Raw genomic sequence first — 18,057 nt, 5'->3', positions numbered from 1 at the left:
AGACACGCAAAAAGTACCTACCTATAATATTATATCGCAAAATTCGGTAAAGAATATTAAGATACCTACTCTGAATTCTTGAAAAATTAGTTCCAATTTAGAAAATTATATAAAAGCAAATTCGAGTTCGTGGAAATAGAGTTGCTTGAAGACATGCTTGAGACATTAATATTTTTGATGATAGAGATGACTGTCTATAATATTATAAATTAACTGGCGTTTATTTGAAATGTTTTTATTTTTTTTATTTTGTTGAAACAATATTTCGTCTGTTAAGGCGATGCACTACGTCGTGTAATATTTTAAATGAAGCCGCTATCAATAACACCCCTTACGTAGATGGCGATAAGGTTTAAATTCCCGCTTAACACCATCCGCCTGTTTTGATTTATGCAAGAAAAAAACATTGCCAAAAAGTGCCTTTTATTTTATTTTGTGGATGTTCAGGCATAAATATTAAATTTTTTTCCGATCATTTTATAAATAACTTAATTTTCCACATTAAACAATAAAATCATAACCGAAAATGGGTTTGTAAGTAGGAGATTTTGTACTTTAAAGCAGTTTTCATAGGCCTTATACATTATTTTTTTCTGAGCTCATAAAAAGATTTATCTAAAAAATACTCGATTATTTCAAAGGCCGAGATGTATTCTACTCGCAGTATTTAATTAAAGCATCTGAAACATTTCTAGGCGACCAAATATTCAAACCAAAAACACATGATTTTGCATTACTTCGTAGTGCATCGCCTTAAGAGGGACAAGTGACTAACTATTTAGTATATTTGCTATGTTGAATTTTTAATAATCAAGTTGGAAGAAAAAAAACTCAATTTGGAAAAAATGTTAGCCAGCCACTAACTTGTATCTCGTTTTCATCTGTCAAGTCAGGTTACAATCCGTGATTTTTCACAGGTTTTAACTAATTAGTTTAATCATATATGTAACTTGTTTAATTACATAATTCATTGTCTAGTTTGAAATTCAGCTTGAATCCATTTTATATCAGCTGACATGGCTCTCAGGATGCATAATCAATTAACCTCATTACCTGCAATGATTACCTGGCCGCCTGTCAGCGAATTAGAAATGAAACCGCCTCGTTTGAAAAATGACCAAACTAGGCGATAAATTAAATTGGAGTCTTGTAGCTTCAGCAAATAGTGGCTGGTAATTCTTCATCATTGACGCAAAGACTATTACGGGTTATAGTAGGTACTCCAATTTCCTGGGAAAATGTATAAAATATAAGTCGATACCTTAAAGTTTAAAGTGTGATAATAATACTTTAATGAGACCTATTTAGTAATCCAAATATAACTTAGTTTAAATTGCTTTATCTGAACCCTCAAGTGCCTATCCATCGTGGATTTGCTAGTAGCTCACCGCACTTGTCTTGATTTCATGGTATTTTGAACCTTAAAAAATGCTCCTAGCATGTAATTTTTTTTTATTCGCTTGGCAAGGCATCTTGTCAATGTATCTTAACACTATTCTAGCTCCTAGTTTCGTCAATTTCAAATAGAAATATGTGTATTTTGTCTATGAAAACGTGCGTCGCAAAATTTCACGTTAAATATATATCACAATTTTCCATTTTCAGAGACGTAGTACTGCATTTATTTCCAGCAAATCCTCAAATGACTTATTTTTTTGTAAATAATACTTATTCAGCTGGAAAATATAATGAATGTATAGAATATTTTCGTATGTTTTCATAACATTATATTTTTTATAACATTAGAGAGAAAAATCTAATTTCTCTGAAAATAATTTTCTATCCCGGGGAAACTACAAAGGATATAAAAATATGATTTTTTGTAATTATATAAACACATTATCCGGTAAGACGTTAAAACTTACAAAAATATAATTAAAAAAAGTGTCAGTAGGTGTACGGCGGGCGATTTGTCATTTCACACCCGTCTTTCTAAGGGTTAAACTACAATCACTCCTGCAACTATTGTTTAGTTTACATCTTTGCCTGAATTATTTCAAAACAGTTTAACTTTGTTGTAATTTATATGTTATAACTTACGAGTGCGACGTGTATGTAGGTATTAAAGAATATTATCAATTTATAAAAGAAGCTTTTCAAATTCAGAAATCAAATTAGCACCCATAACATGCGAGTATATTATGACAAGACGATTATTTGTATTCTATTTTTGAAATGTGTATCATTTTTCTACTCTACATCTTTGACTATATTGGTTCAACTCCCTGGGAAAATCCTGCTAAACCTTTGAAGTTTGTTGAAATAATGAGGCCTAGTTAGTAATCGACATGTCTCTCAGCTGATTCTATCTATTTCTAAATTGCTTAATCTTAAACTGCATTCCTGCATTTAGCTGCAAATGATTATCTTTACAAGATACCAGATTTCAGCGAACGGCTTATCCTATAAGCGGAGATTCAATTAAGTTTCAGTTTATGTTATTTGTATGCTAATAAATTTCGTACAAGTGTCTGGGGAAAATATTTTTAAATTTTGCAAGCTAGTTATGATTGTAGTTAACCTAAATATATATTATTATTTATTGAAAATACACAGCAAATAAAACTTTATCTAATCTCATCTTATCCAGTGCATTTAAAATCAACCAGCAAAAAAAAAGCTGAAAATCGCACCTTCCGGTGACGTATTTCGCGATTTCAAGGAATATTGTACCCGGAGCGCATAATTCCACGCGTTAACTTATATTCTCATGTATTTAGTTACTCACATTCACCAGACGATGCGTCGCGACATCCGGCCATCTCCCGTCTTTGTCAGACGACGTAAACAAACAGAGATAACCTGATTCCACCCCCTGGAAGTACAGCATTCCTGCGGAAAACACTTGTCAAAGAGAGAAAGCGATACATTATTGCTAACTGCTTTCCTTTCAAATGGAATCAAGATAAGTCCTAAACGGGTTATTTGCAAAAAAAAGTTATAAATGCAACTGCAATGCATTAATATTCTGCGGGATTCTATTCTGTAGCAGGTGCATTGAATTAATCTGAATAAAGTTATCTTTCAGATTGAGTTAATTACGATCGCGAGATTGTCTGGCGAGAATGCAAAGCTATTTGTTTTATTGTCGATGTCTGAATAATTTGTAACAAATCTGTTTTTCTGATACAGACAATCAGAATTTATTTGATGATAATGTATCATAAATAGGATTTATATATTGTTGTCAATGTTCTTAATCTTACTTTCCGTGTCTTGTTTTGTTTTACATTCTGCTTCAATGATTAAAAACCATCGTTTAAAATGTAAAGCATTATCTACAAAATCAGTACACCCATTAAATGCCGCATTTTTTAATTAATTTCAGTGCCTTCCTATAGCTTTTGATATATGTTTCTGAACACCAACTAACGTGTTTCTTTATTGAACATGTTCACACGAATTTGATGTATGCAGTCTTTTATTAAAAGCGATGTTATCAAAAACGACGCCCGTTATTAAAATAATACCACGGGTAAATTTTGCGTAAGTGATGCAACATTAACAAGATGGTGGACTGGTTTAATTCGATTTCTTTAATGGCCCGACTTAATAAATGGATAAATGCATTCTTCGGTATAACTTTGAAGTGAGGCCGTCGATAGAAAATCAACTGCATTCTTCTGGGCGTTTTTATTGATTTTCCAAAAGCTACCGATCGTAATTTATAAGATTAAACTTATTATTAACTAATGCATATTTTAGAAATAGTAATTAATTTTTTATAAAATGTTTTCTATCTTGCACCCAGATTCAGGACGTTGTTACATCATCTAAATTGACTTGATAAGAGAAAAATAATTGTAACATTATACCAGCCCAATGACAGTTCAGATATAGCATTAAATATAGCTCTATTTTTAGATCTGGAATACTGTGGAAGCTGCAAGTCTCAAGCGAGTCAGACACATAAGATAATTTAGTGTGGCGTTCTCATAAAGAAGTGATCCCATAATTGCTGTGTGTAGGTTCTAGGTACTAGGTCTGGCAATCAAACAACGTGATTTCCCCTGGAATTACATACACAGCGCTCTGGCGGCAGGCGGTAAAGCTCAAAGCCAAGGGCATTTGTCCGAACAGTATGGACAAAGCTTTTTGCGCAGTCGAAATATTCACTGCAAGCCCCAATTCAATGGAAACTGCAAATGCTTCCAAGGCAGCTGAAAATTCGGCATATTTTTTTCAAAGTTACAATGCAAATAATGTGCAAATTTAAGTGTCGTAAACTCGTAAGGGTTCCTAATTACACTTACCAAATGCATCTTTTGCATAAGTAATAATAATGTCAGAGTACATTTATTTATTTATTAATTAATTAACCCCCTTTTTCGAGGCTTTTACGTATGAATATTAAGAAATATATATTATTTATTGTACAAAACTGATTTGCTTCATTAACAACATTTTATGTTTGTTTAAAGATAAATTGAAGATGTCCAACGATTTTGTATAATTGTTTCCCTCCATTAGTATTCTGGGCAAAGAGGAATACAGATGGTAGTTAGTCCCAAAATTTCTGCACTGAAATAAATTCTGACTTCTATTATTACTTTGTGGAATCCGGACTAATCCGACTATATTATAACAACTTCGTAGATACCTATTTAAAATGGTGTAATCTCATAGAGAAAAAAAAACCTTGTTAGTATTGCGAAGAGATTTTTTTTTTAGATTTTAATTGGCATTTTTAAACACCTGAATTTATTTATTATGGTAAAATTAAGGCGATATTTAGACAGGCGATAATACAGATGGAAATAAATCAATTATTTTCAAAATGGTAGATTTGTTGTTTCGGAGAATTTGAACAAATCATCAAATTTCAACGTTCATTTTCAAGTTCTGTGAAAGATTTTTTTGAGTTCTGTTTTTATTTCAGTTTTGTCAAGCAACTAGCCTACAACGATATAAAAACAGAACTTGAATAAGTCTTTCACAGAACCCGAAAATGAACGTTGAAATTTGATGATTTGTTCAAATTCTCCGAAACAACCCGTCCTAAGTATGGATTGTTTCGCAGAATTTGAACAATTCATTAAATTTCAACATTCATTTTCGGGTTCTGTGAAATTCCTATTCAAGTTCTGTTATTATATCATTATAGGCTAGTTGCTTAACAGAACTGAAAAAATAACAGAACTTGAAAATTAACATTTAAATTTAAAGATTTGTTTAAATTCTCTGAAACAACCCGTGCTGATTATCGCCCTGATGAAAGACCACCGTTCAGAGTCAAAACGTTGCTGGAAATAGCTTTAACCGTGTTTATTAACCCGATCAGCCAGGTACTTTTTAGTCTTCTTCATATTCATCTCCTTCCTCTCTCTATTCCCTTTAGTCTCACATCATATCCTAATTAGGGATACCATAGCCTCTCCGGCTCCGTGCAATTGGACCGTGAATGAAAGGAATTTAAAATTAAATAATACTAGGCAACTAGCAGTACTTCCCTCCCAACTCTCTTAAGCCTCAAAACATTGAATATACCCCAATTGGGAATGCCATAGTCCACTGCTATTATGAGTTATGAGCAGTTGATGCTCTTGTAAGTATACTAATAAAGGATTTTATTAAATGCATATAAATACGATGTTTTCAATCATAATTTGCGTCAGCACATTCTGCTTTCCCCTTTCATTTGTTTATCTTCAATTATTTCTGTTTAGTCTGGCATTCCGTTTATTTTTAAATTTAATATTGCGCCAGTACTTACATATTCACGTACATGGTTCAAGGACGCGTGGAATAATCAGTCTCGTCCCATTACTCCCCAATGATTACCTGCGTTGAACCATGGTGTCAATTACAGCCTCAATTTCGCTTACACATCTTCTGTCTGCCAGACATACCAACCCATTAATATTCGACTCTTACTTTAAGCAAACTCTTTATTAATACTAGCTACGTCTTTTATAAACGAATTAATGTCAAATTGAAAACTGTAAACATAGTTATTCGACTTTACTTCATTAATCATTCAATCACAAAGTAAAAACCTAACTTTACAAGAAAACAGTAAAAAATATAAAAATTTCTCTCCTTGCTTTTTTGAATACATCTATTTTATTTTTGTGAATAAATTAATGTAAATCTAGGAAGTGGAAATTAACCTAATTCCCGACATCTGATCCAGCTGAAACTCGACAGATAGACTCGTTGTCAATGACAATGCATTCCATCTAATTTTGATGGCAATCACGCATACACACGAGAACATATACGTATTTCTCTTAAATTGGATGCCATTTCAGCAGTCAATATGCAAATTAACTATCGCACCTATCCCATTGGGATTTGGGTTAGGTGTTTGCACCGTTAGCGGTGTTTACTTATTTTAGTCAGTTCCTGGAGAGGAAGGTTCAATCCTGAGTCACACAAAAAAAACATATTTGTTGAAATACAATAAACTTTGTTTTTAACGGGTTGGTTTTTTTAAATGTGAATACTGAAAAAGAGTGAAACTTTTGCGACCCTATTTGGGGTTTGTTTTGAGGCCAAAGGAAGTGGGAAAGAGAAGGATTTGGAGAAAAAGAAAGATGGGATGTACCTGGCTATTCATATTTAGTCGCGAAACACGGCGAAAGCCATTTCAACCAACATTACAATGGTTGTCTTTCACCAGAACGATACTGCGAGTATACACCACTTTAAGATGACCTAAAGAAAAACCATCCAAATATCAATTAAAAATATATTATTTGGGTATATAATTATTCAACAGCATTATGCAACCCTTGCAGTGATTGCATAATAATTGAGACCACAGTAATAATGACACGTAAGATCAGGTGAGTACATTCTATGTTCTGCCTACCAGGAATGCGTCGAAGGTCAGATATGTGTTAGCGCGAATTCCACCCCCGACAGATCGTGTTAGCTCCGTGATGGCCGCATACCAGACACGATGGTTGATATATATGTTCCTGGTAATTTTCCATGTCTAACAATACAATGTGTAATTGGAATGTACACACAATAATGGGAGAGATACATCGCGAACCGTTTGAGATATTATTCCTTATTAGTAAATCATTATGTTACTTTCCTTAAACGGAATTGAATTTATGGCGACTGTAGTGTTTTGTAGGCGTATGTTTAACTACGTTTTAATTTAAACAAGGATTGGTAACAACGACGTGTCTCTATGAAATAACTGGTGAGTGATTACTGATTAACTATATGTACATTTTACCGGGCAGGGTTAGAAAATGTAAGGGAAAGATTGAAGGTAAAAATAAACGATATTATATACATTTTTTAAATAGCCGTCGAAGGAAGTATAAATGTAAGTAAATATAGAATGAAAATGTAAGTAAAAAATTCCTTATATTTTTACAAAAAACAATTATTTTATTAATATTATAATATACACAAAGAAAATCATTACAAATTAAAAATGCATAGCCGTTGACAATAGTTTAATTTCCAATTTTAGTGAGAATAGAAGCAAATATAACGCACAGAGTTTTAGCGACCGGGCGGAAAGAGCCGACGGTTCACGAGGCTGGCAGAATGATCGTCATTCCGTTTGTCAAACGTCATTGCTACACAATAGTCGGTTTTACCCTCCTAGGCGCGCTAAAATATGTTTAACATCAAAAAATTATGTGGTGTATAAGTTTATGTGTGTGTGTGTGTGTCTGTGTGTGTATGTATTTATTTATTGCATCTCACTATACATAAAACACTTTTTTTCTCATGTATGTATGTATGTATGTATGTATGTATGTATGTATGAATGTGAATGTGTATGTGTACCAATGTGTCTGAATTGTGTTAAGTTGCGAGGGCACATTGATTAAGTCAGCAGTAATCTTTTCTTAAATGACGTCAGGGAGTCAAAATAGAGTCACACACATAGAACGAATTTTTTAACAAGATTTTAGACGTTGCTAGTGAACATAGTGGTCCAAAGCGTCAACCACCCATGCCCCGAATGTGACAAAGGTTGAAACAACCCAACCTAACATACAGTCGACCGTTGCAAATGTTGAATTCGTTCAAGTACGTAAGTTATTATTATACTTAGCATGTTCTTTTAGCTCTGTGAACACCGATTTCATGGAGTTTAATCCTTCAAAGGGGAATGTAATGATGGCATGTTGGCAATGTGCATGTTTTCCACGTAAAAATAAGGCATTGTTCTGCCCTCCTGCACTTGGTTCTGCCGTGATTTATATTTCGTAAAAAAATGTATTTCATTCCTCATAAAAACTATTTTACATCCCGATCCCATCTCTCGTTCGGTCTGCGCTCCCGATACCCGGGCATTGAACAAGTACGGCACCATGCCGGCGTGTCGGTCGTGCATTCCGGAACATTGCCGACTATCACGAGCTGGATCCGAACCCGCAGCTCGTGAGTGATGAGCCGATCACGTGTGCCACTGAGCCACGGAGCCCAGTGCCTGCTTCTCTTTCGTCGCTTCTCTTGTCTATGTGGGAGCTATCCGGTCCGCACCGCGGCCGGGTTTTCTCATCCACTTTGAGATTTAGAAGCGATGACCTCCTCGAACGTATGACGCCCTGGTACCTGCTTAGCCTAGTATCGGGGAAAATATGCCTCGACATGATTAGAGATTTAAAAGAGATTAGATACCCGCACAACCTGGCAAAATGTCAGCTCTAGCGTCTTGAAATTTGTGTAGCTCTTTCTGCCTGAAATTTCTAGATTAAAAAACTGTTTGCAAATTATTTATGTGACATTGAAATAAATACCTAATTTCACCTATACAGGGTGTCCGGAAACTCGTAGTACAAGCGGGAAACTGGTGAATCTACATCACATTTGGAGTCGATTTTGTAGTATAATTTTTTTTTATTTGAGCTTTCGTTATCGAGTAAATCGAGTTTGAAGTTGATTTATTTTTTTTAATTATTTTTTTTTTTTAATCAAATTCTTATAAATTATTACTGAAGATCAAAGTACCCAACTAATTAAAACTATTTGAAAGTAAAACAAATGAAGAAACTCGGATTTGAGGCATTATTTTGAAATCACCCTTCATTTAACCCGGTTTAATCATAAAATATTTCTGCTCTGCAGGGTTAAAACATCTGTTATTCAACCCTAAACACCAGAAAAAACTTTAACCCTAAAATAGCCGAAAAATATTTTTTTTTGGTTTTTTTTTTTTTTTTTGAAAATGCTCAAATCAAAAAACTTTATGTTTTTTTGGGTTCCCCATGTGGTGTAGATTCTCCAGTTTCCCGCTTGTACTACGAGTTTCCGGACACCGTGTATACACAGAGAAAAATGAGTATCTCTAATTTAATAAGAATCGCTTCAAATTATTAGTAATCCAGTTAAAAACGGGATTCCAGGAATTACGAATGAATTCACCGGTTTCCTGATAAAATTTTAGTAAATTACGAATATATTATCACATTATCATGAAAATTCGAATATTTTTGCATTTCATGAATGAAATACGAAAATATTCCAATTTTAATAAATTAGCAATACACGTTTTTCTACGCGTTCACGGCCACGAGCGAATGTAGCATCTACCACTAGCGAATACAGTTCAATGTTGCGTAAAGGTGGAAAAATTTTGCAATAATTGGAATAGTTGTGAAAACATATGTGACAGACAACATTAGAAAACCTTTTACTACCATCATTAAAAGTTTAAAATGTTGCTTGTGTAATGGTGGAGGAATTGAACCCGCGACGCCTGGCTGAGAACTCGACGCATTTGTCAACTCAGCTACCGACCGGTGATATTTTTGGCATGTAGTAGTAAGTACTTATATAACCACCAGAATAATATGATGAATGGTTTTATCAACACTTATTCAATCTATTAATCAGTCACGCAAACCAAATAACAATCATTTTACAATTCACCCGATCATGTATGTAATGTTCTTCCAAACATATTTCCAAAGTCATTAATCCACTGCATCCATTGTTCACGTTCCCCATATAAATTATCTCATTAATTTGTCCGCTATCATTTTCATTTTCATCAGCGATCGTGACTTTTCAATTGATCAGTGATCTATTAATAAGTAGAAAGCATTAGCCATGTACGAGGCATCCGTATAAGCAAGTAATAATCGTATCGCGAACTTTTCAATCGGTGTTCAACCTCTGCGCTAACATACTTGCCTGGTACTTACAAGAGAACAGCGGTACGGCCATAATAAATACACTGCAGGTAACAAAAACAACGTTCAAACATTTTCAAGATTGAATCGGCCGATAGCCTGGCTCTCTCAAACAATGTTCCAAGTGGACTTGAGACGAGTTGAACCAAGTTTCCCTCCGAGCGGGAGAGGTTTCGTGTGAAAATGACCTAATCTCTACAACAGAAAAATATGCATTTTTAAATTTAATTTATTACATCTCTTAAGCTTTTTATATTTTCTTTCTAGTGGAACGGAGAGAAATCAATTTTCGCCCTCACTATAAATTAGCTAGCCTTGTTAAAAAAACATCAATTTGAGAACGTTTATGGATTTGCCTAGACAATATTTCATCACAATATAAAGAATTTTCGTTGTAATGCAAAAATATTCAGATTTTATAATATGTTCGTAATATACTAAAAGTTTATCAGGAAAACGGTTAATTCATTAACCGGAATTACCAATAATTTGAAGAGATTTTTAATAAATTAGCAATAGTGATTTTTCTTCATGGTTTATTGTTTTGAATGCTTATCATTTCAACACTTTTAATATTAAATAGATATTTTTATTTTTATCACTTCGAAAAAAATTAGAAGCCTAATTCACAAATAGAGTTTTTTCAGCGCGATGCAAAAATCACATTTTAGTGATTTAGTAGAACTAGATTCGCAAGTCTGCTTTTTTACTTAGCGTTTTTCTTACCATTATGGCAAATAAATTTTTAAAACTTAAAAAAGGCAAAGCCTAAAGTTTCATCTTTATGGCCTTATTTTTTCAACATCCTATATCGAATATTTTGGTTGTGCAATGACTCAATTAAATTGGAATTGAATCCACGATGCCTGGGTGGAAACCCAACGCATTGTACTCTCAGCTACTAATCGGTCATTATTTATTGTGTAGGTTGATTGATACTTTCCAATTATTTACATTCAAAATATCAAAAACTGAAATTGGATCTTACATATATGGCGTAAAGTTGAAGAAATAAATTAAAACTGACTGAAGGGAGTTTGCAGCAAAAAAAGCGCTTTGTGTGAGCGGCCGAGCAACAATTCTCACGCCATAAAAGTTGCGACGCCGAACTTTTTACTCCCTTGTGAAAGAAGCTTAAGATTGCATAATATTAACCTCAACAATATTCTTAAGCTTAGTTATGAAGATTTCTGCGTTATTAGTTCATTCTTCTTTTTGTTTATAGATAATTATAATATCACCAATAAAATATATAATGGGTGTAACAGCACGTACCGGAAATATTCAAACCACCTTTTTCTAAGCGTATTTAGAATATAAATATTTTTTTAAATTTAAAAATGTTCCATCACATGCGGCCACTGGGTATTTGGGTGCAACGAGGGTCACGTGATGCGCACTCCGTCTCATTCCAGCAGCACGGTAACAGACGAGACAGAGCGTATATCACGTGATCCATTGCGACGTGTGTCAGTGTGGTCAGTCGTATATGTGTAATTAGATTTTTTAGTCCAAATATGCTCGGATTCGCTGGTTAAAATCCTCCAGGTATGTGCTGTTACACCCTGTACAATATATACATATATTTAAAATCAATATATCATTATTACGAATACCTCGTGCCTTGGAACTTGTTAACGTTCGTTATCACAAGTTTCGCAAACCTCTACATTATTCTTGCGCCGGACCTATGGGAGTAATTTTCGCGCACTGCTCCGTCGAATATGCATAAGGTATAATACCCCGGGATATGTGATTATCTCTTGATTAAGTATTTGGTGTATGCACGGAGCGGCGGGTGCGAGCGAGACCTCCCTTTGTCTCGCTCCGGCCTTTCTTGACCCTGTCGGGTTATTAGCGGAGGTGCATGTCTCGCCGTCATTTCGAGATGCCGATATCGAGAATCCCGAGATTATAGGGCAGACTTTATAATCCGGGCTTCCTTCTTTCCGATATAATTACACGTCGAAATTAATTTAATTGCAGACGTTAATGTATTCAAATAAAACATGAAGCCATTCATTTATGAAACACGGCGAAGAAAGCCAAAAAGGGATTATGCTTCAGATTTAAAACTAATTTGCGATTTGGCAATGAACCGCGTCTGTCCTAAATCAAAAAAAAGGTTGCATAATTTTTTAAACAAGGGCCTTTTGCTTTTTTATTTTATTTTACTGTCTTATATCCGAATCAAAATTATTTTCAATCAGGCCCAGAATTTTGTAGTAAGAATCGGATTATAACAAGAATCGGATTATACCTAAGAAATTATGAATTTTTTTAAATGTTATTTATTAAACTTATAATAGATCCACGTCATGTGTTTTAATATAAACATTAATTTTAATTTTAATCTGCTTATTTATAATCCTTATTACGTACATATTATTTACATTTTTCTTTAAATACGCTTAATCTTGGTACATTTTTAATTTCACTAGGAACTAAGCTGTAAATGCAGTAATCAATTCTGTGTTTGATTTATTCAATCCTTTTAGTCTATTTTTTTCTGTCTCTTCTGGTGTGTGTGGAAGTATTTATTGTAACGTGGTTTATCTCAGTAATTTGCTAGTAAATTATTAAAAACTTTTTTGAAATTTTCTTGATCAACCCTAATTTTATCTATTTCCTTAAGAATTTTCTGTGTTAATTTGCATTAATTACACTTAAAAAGTTTTCTCATTGCTCTATTCTGAATTATTTTGAATTTTATTACTACTTACATTACTAAGATATAGAATAATAGAGCAGTGATCTTAAATATGTTGCAAAGGTTGTTTTAGAAATTAGTTAACTTGTTTTTGTTTTATGAAAATTTTCCTAATTCTTCCAAGGAAAGACACCTTAGCCATTTTATTGGCAATCAAATCAGCATTTTCTTCACGAGATATCTTTGAATATAGAATTATTCACAAGTAGGTGCTTTTTCTTACTAACTTTTTAAAAGTTCTGAACGTTCATAATTACTTGATTATTCTTAAAGTTTCTTAATTTTTTTCTTTAATTTAAACTACTTGTCTGTTACTAACGTGGAATGGTATTTATTGCGTTTACTTTTAAGGTGAATTTAGAACTGCCTCAATAATTGACACCACAAAAACAAATGGTTTTATACATTCTGCCATTTTCAATAGCTTTTTGCATTTTCATTGTTCAGTCATTCGACCCGAATCTATCTGGCAACATTCCAAGATGGCGGGCGTGAAAACTGCCACGCTTAATTTCCGATTGCATTTTCCCGCCGCGGCAAACAATAAACGGTAATACAACGGTGATTACTGGTCGCAAGGACAATGGCGGCAGTTTTGTTGGCAGATGCTATCTCCACTATCGGTTACCTGGCCGCCCTGGTCCGCCCTATCTCCCGGCCATCTCCCTGCTCTCTACACGTCTAGCCCGTGTTTTGACCGGGGTCTTGACGGATTCTGTATCGGGGATCAGCTATCCGAGACGCTTTTGTCCGCAGTGACCGCAGTTCACCATTGTGTTTCGTGTTTCACCAAAACAGAGGTGTGATTGCTTTCAACTGCTTTCAACGCTTTTAAATAACTTGTCTCTTATTTTTCTTCTTATTTTCAGTTTTCTTTTCTTATGTTTTACTTTTTTGTTATCTTATACTTCACATGCTGTCCTCTTTACAGACTATGCAGATTTTATTTTTACACTTTCAACTTTGTTTTTTTTGGCACTTTTGGATTGTTTATTGTTTTCCTTTTCTCTTTTCTTTTCTCTTCTTTTATATGTATTTTTTTTTCTTTTTTCAGTAACGGCAACGAGTTTACAGGCTAGAACTGAACTCCGTTGTTTGTCTTGTATTGTTTACTTCTCCCCAATAGGGGTTGGACAACGGGCCTCGTCCCCGCATACTTTGCTGGAGCTTCTTTTATTTCCTTTTTTTTTACCGGGGGACTCCGCCAATCACCTGCGCCACCCCTGAGGAGCGTTGGTGGTCAGAGGGGTGACTGTGCGGATTGGGGTAACCTCCACCCTGCCTCCGACCTCCTGACGCTTCTTTCCCCTAGGTTCTTTAGGGTTTATCCCTCTTTTTCTCATACTTATCTTCAGGGCACCACCGGGTGGTCGGCTAAGGGGTGTGGAAGTCCTGACCTGCACCAGTCACCCCAACCACCACCAATCTCTCAACAGGACTGCCAGACGTGGCTCGGCGAAACTCCCCCGTCACTCTATTATTTCACTTTGTTCTTTTTTGTGCTTACAGGTACTGGAGTGTGGGTTCCCTCCACCAACTATTTGCCTGACACTTGTTACTTGATTGTTTGATGCTCATTGTTCTGTGTTGTCCTTGGATTAATACCTGTAAGCGCTCGCATACCGCTTCCTAACACCGTATGCGGGGACATTGAAGGTCTAGCTTCATTTATATACTTTGTAGAGCCGTTTATTCAAAAATTAGATTCATGCGAGAACTCCGAAGGGGTGACCATAAGTCACCTATACCGGGGTGGGACAGGGCGGGTGTAACCTTCAATGCTTTCAACGCAGTGTCTACAGCTAGGTTTATCATGACTTGAGCACTCAGTGTCAGCAGTTGTGATACGAACTACCTACCTAGTATTATTATCACTTTGTTAGTATTTTACATTAACCTAGCTAGATAATTAAGATGAAGTAACGGTGTTAATTTTATAGAAATGTATAAGTTTTGATGTAAAACATCTTTTGGCACGCCTATGGGGGTGTAGCAAGCATGGCAAGACTGGACGACGATCTTGAACAAGAACAATGCTTCTTTGGTCAGCCTCGTGACTCGTCAGCTCTTTCCGCCCGGCCGCCAAAACTCTGTGCGGTATATTTGCTTCCATTCTCACCAAAATTGGCAATGGATCTATTCTAAATGATAATTAATTTTTAATTTGTCTTATATTTATCTGTGTACACTCAAATAATTGTTTTATTATCAAACATGTAAATACATGTTTATTTTCATTTTCACTTCCTTCCTGATGGATATTTTTTAATTAATTTCGCTACAAATATATCTGAAGTAGTTTTAAACAACTACAGCCGCTTTCACTGAGCAAAAGCTACATAATTTGTGTAAAAATTTACCTATAGTGGAACACCTGACTGTTGTTATTGAGGCTGACAATGAAATAGATGTTTCGTATTTCACTGAGCTAAAATAGCGCCTATCATCTTTGGTGACACTTGTATAGCATTGTCTAGTAATATCCTCGTTTGATTGGTGATGGCAGCCGTAAATGTTGATAGTTAGCACGTTACCTATTATTAGCAAGGAACTGCTCTTCGATATTTTTGTCACGTGTAACATTGCATTAAAATGTGTAATTTTTATTGTTTCAGAGATCTTTCACACTCATCCTTCAAGCCATCGATGACTACAACTCAACAAACCCAGGTATTACATCATTTTTATAGTATGTAGTTAAAGTAAACAATTCCACTAACCGTTTTAAGATGGTGAGTACAAATGACATTCAATACCGCTTCATAAAAAAGTTGTACTCGTAAATATCACAGAGTCATAACAATGTCGCAGTAAACGCGCGGATTCGCATATTGCCGAGACGACATATAAAAATATGTATTTATGGGGTATCTTTGCTCCAGGCATTAATTCCACTTTCTGGTCATCTGTTCTCGCAATAAATCCGAATAAAAACCACTGGCATGAGAGGCATTCTCACGTAGCTATGATTTACTTTGCCTGGTCTTTTGTTGAACGATATTATGTCCAGTCAGGGATTAGTCCCGGTCCCTGTGGTAATCCTTATAAATGTTCAGCTTCTGTGTCGATTCCGCACTCCGCCAACAATTATGTAGTCATCGAAGTGATAAACACGAATATTATATTAAAATAATTCACGGGATTAAAAGCGACATATTGGTAGGAATTCATATGTAGTAAATTATTGTGTTATTCACACCTTGTAAGGATGACTGAGCGCCAAAACGAAATATTCACACACGTATATTCAGTAGGTTAGGAACAACTTGTCGTACAGTGAAAACAGAGAAAAATAAGAACAGTGCAAAATCAATGTATTGTGTAATTTTTCATGTAGAATTGTTTTTGTGTTTTTTTTAAGTGTATTTTGTTGTGTGTGTATTTAAGTATCTTCTTCAAGCTGAACACGATGTGCAGGCATATCTTAGGATGTTAACCCTTAGGATACGGCCAACTGCAATAGCATTTCAGTTAAATTAGTTTAATCATGACTACCTTCAGGTGCACTGCAATTTGCAGTGTATAGAGATAGGTTTTATAAGTTTTGAACGCATTTCAATATTGTCCATGAAAATTCCTAAGTAAAACGTTGACATTGTAGATGCCTGTCAAATACTTCAAATATAATTTTCAATATTATATTTGGCTTTGAGGTATTTACAAAATATTAGCCATCTTTTGAGGGTTAAACAACTGCCAAATTAATTCACAAAAAAAATCAGTTTGAGCAAATTTACAAAATGAACTTCTGCTGCAAAATTTTCTAGTGTAACCGTAAGTTTACTAATAATGCTGATAGGCGTTATTTAGATCCATACTGCCTAGTAACAGCGGTTATTTATTTGGAAACATGTTCCAATTATTGTTTAAAATATAAACAAATCAATGTGTGTAAATTCAAAATCTATGTAAATTACAGGACAGTTGGCCAAGCGCGGATAAATAATACTTTTTTAAAGGTGTGTTTAGACGAACGTTTTTCAATCCGCACAAAAACAAGAAATTTATCATAACTTTTTTATGTGAAATTTCAACCCTAGTTTCGCGTTTGAGCACTGAACACAGTATACATAAATAATATATTTGGTCAATATTTAGACAAAATCACTTATTTAAACATATTTTTACGTTATTTATAATTAATGTTTTCCCCAACAGAAGACAGTCACCTGATCGAAGAGGCCAACTACTCCGGCATCATCGTCCCCTCGGCCGAGTGGCACACCCTGGAGTGGCGCGGCGGCAGTGCCAACAGCGGCTCGGGCTCCAGTGCCTCGGGGACCTCGGGGGGCTCGCGCATCGCCTACCGGGTGCGGGTCAGGTGTGACGCCAACTACTACAATGCCACATGCACCACCTTCTGTAGGCCGAGGGACGACGCATTCGGACACTACACGTGCGGGGTAGATGGCGATAAGAGGTGCCTTCCGGGGTGGCGTGGTGACACGTGCGAAAAACGTAAGTTTTTTTGTTGCTCATTTTATCCTTAAAACCAATTTTCCCTCCATTACTTTATATCCTCCATCCCAAAGTATTAATCAATCCATTTTTTTCCTGTTCCAACGTAATTTTAACCCATTTATTAATCATTCTTTTCTTCCTTTTTCCTATTTTGTCTTCTAGTTCATTTTATCATTATTTTTTTACTTTCTCTTCTAATGTATCTTTATCCTTCATTTTATTTTATTTATTGGCCAATTTGTATAGCGCCGCTTTTGTGAGATATCACCTCCGGGGCGCTTTACAGTTGATGCAGGTATTACAAAAATATAAATATTACAAAAATAAGTGTAATTAAGTTAAATAAAAAGTACATGAACAGGTGATGAAGTACAGGAACAGGTGATACGAAGATAGAAGATGGAGACTCTGCGTAAAGATTCCTAGGTGGTGAGGATACTGGACCAGCTGCTGCAACGAAAGAGCGCACCGCGTCCACCAACAGTGCCAGCACGATGTTCTGACACAGTATCATCACATAGATAACAGACCTTGACACCACCGCTGTGACGTTCGGTGAAGATAGAGGATGGATACTCTGCAGCAAAATCAATCTGCAGCAAATCCTAGGTGGTGAAGAAACTATCCCATTTTACCGCCCATTCTTTTTTATCCACCCCGGTTTATCCTTCATTTAATTATATCATCTATCCACTTTTATCTATCATAGTCATCGATCTTAGGCATCAAAATCAAGTGTAGATAGTATTTTCGTCTTTTTCGATCTCAATCTCG

The 18,057-nt window shown here is 35.1% G+C and overlaps 1 protein-coding gene across 1 annotated transcript in view; it reads left to right on the top strand.

Moving 5' to 3' along the window:
* Positions 1 to 18,057, top strand: part of Ser (protein serrate) — a 389,512-nt gene that overhangs the window by 252,631 nt on the left and 118,824 nt on the right. The window contains exons 3-4 of the mRNA XM_089640941.1: positions 15,438 to 15,492; positions 16,981 to 17,280. Coding sequence (XP_089497067.1) covers positions 15,438 to 15,492; positions 16,981 to 17,280 — 355 coding nt within the window. The remainder of the gene's footprint in view (positions 1 to 15,437; positions 15,493 to 16,980; positions 17,281 to 18,057) is intronic.

Source organism: Hesperophylax consimilis, chromosome 16 (assembly GCF_061612785.1).
Source record: "Hesperophylax consimilis isolate HC1 chromosome 16, BYU_Hcon_1.0, whole genome shotgun sequence".
In the NCBI taxonomy this organism is placed as follows: Eukaryota; Metazoa; Arthropoda; class Insecta; order Trichoptera; family Limnephilidae; genus Hesperophylax; species Hesperophylax consimilis.
Note: the sequence above shows the minus strand (reverse complement) of the source record. Positions and strands in the feature narration are given on the sequence as shown.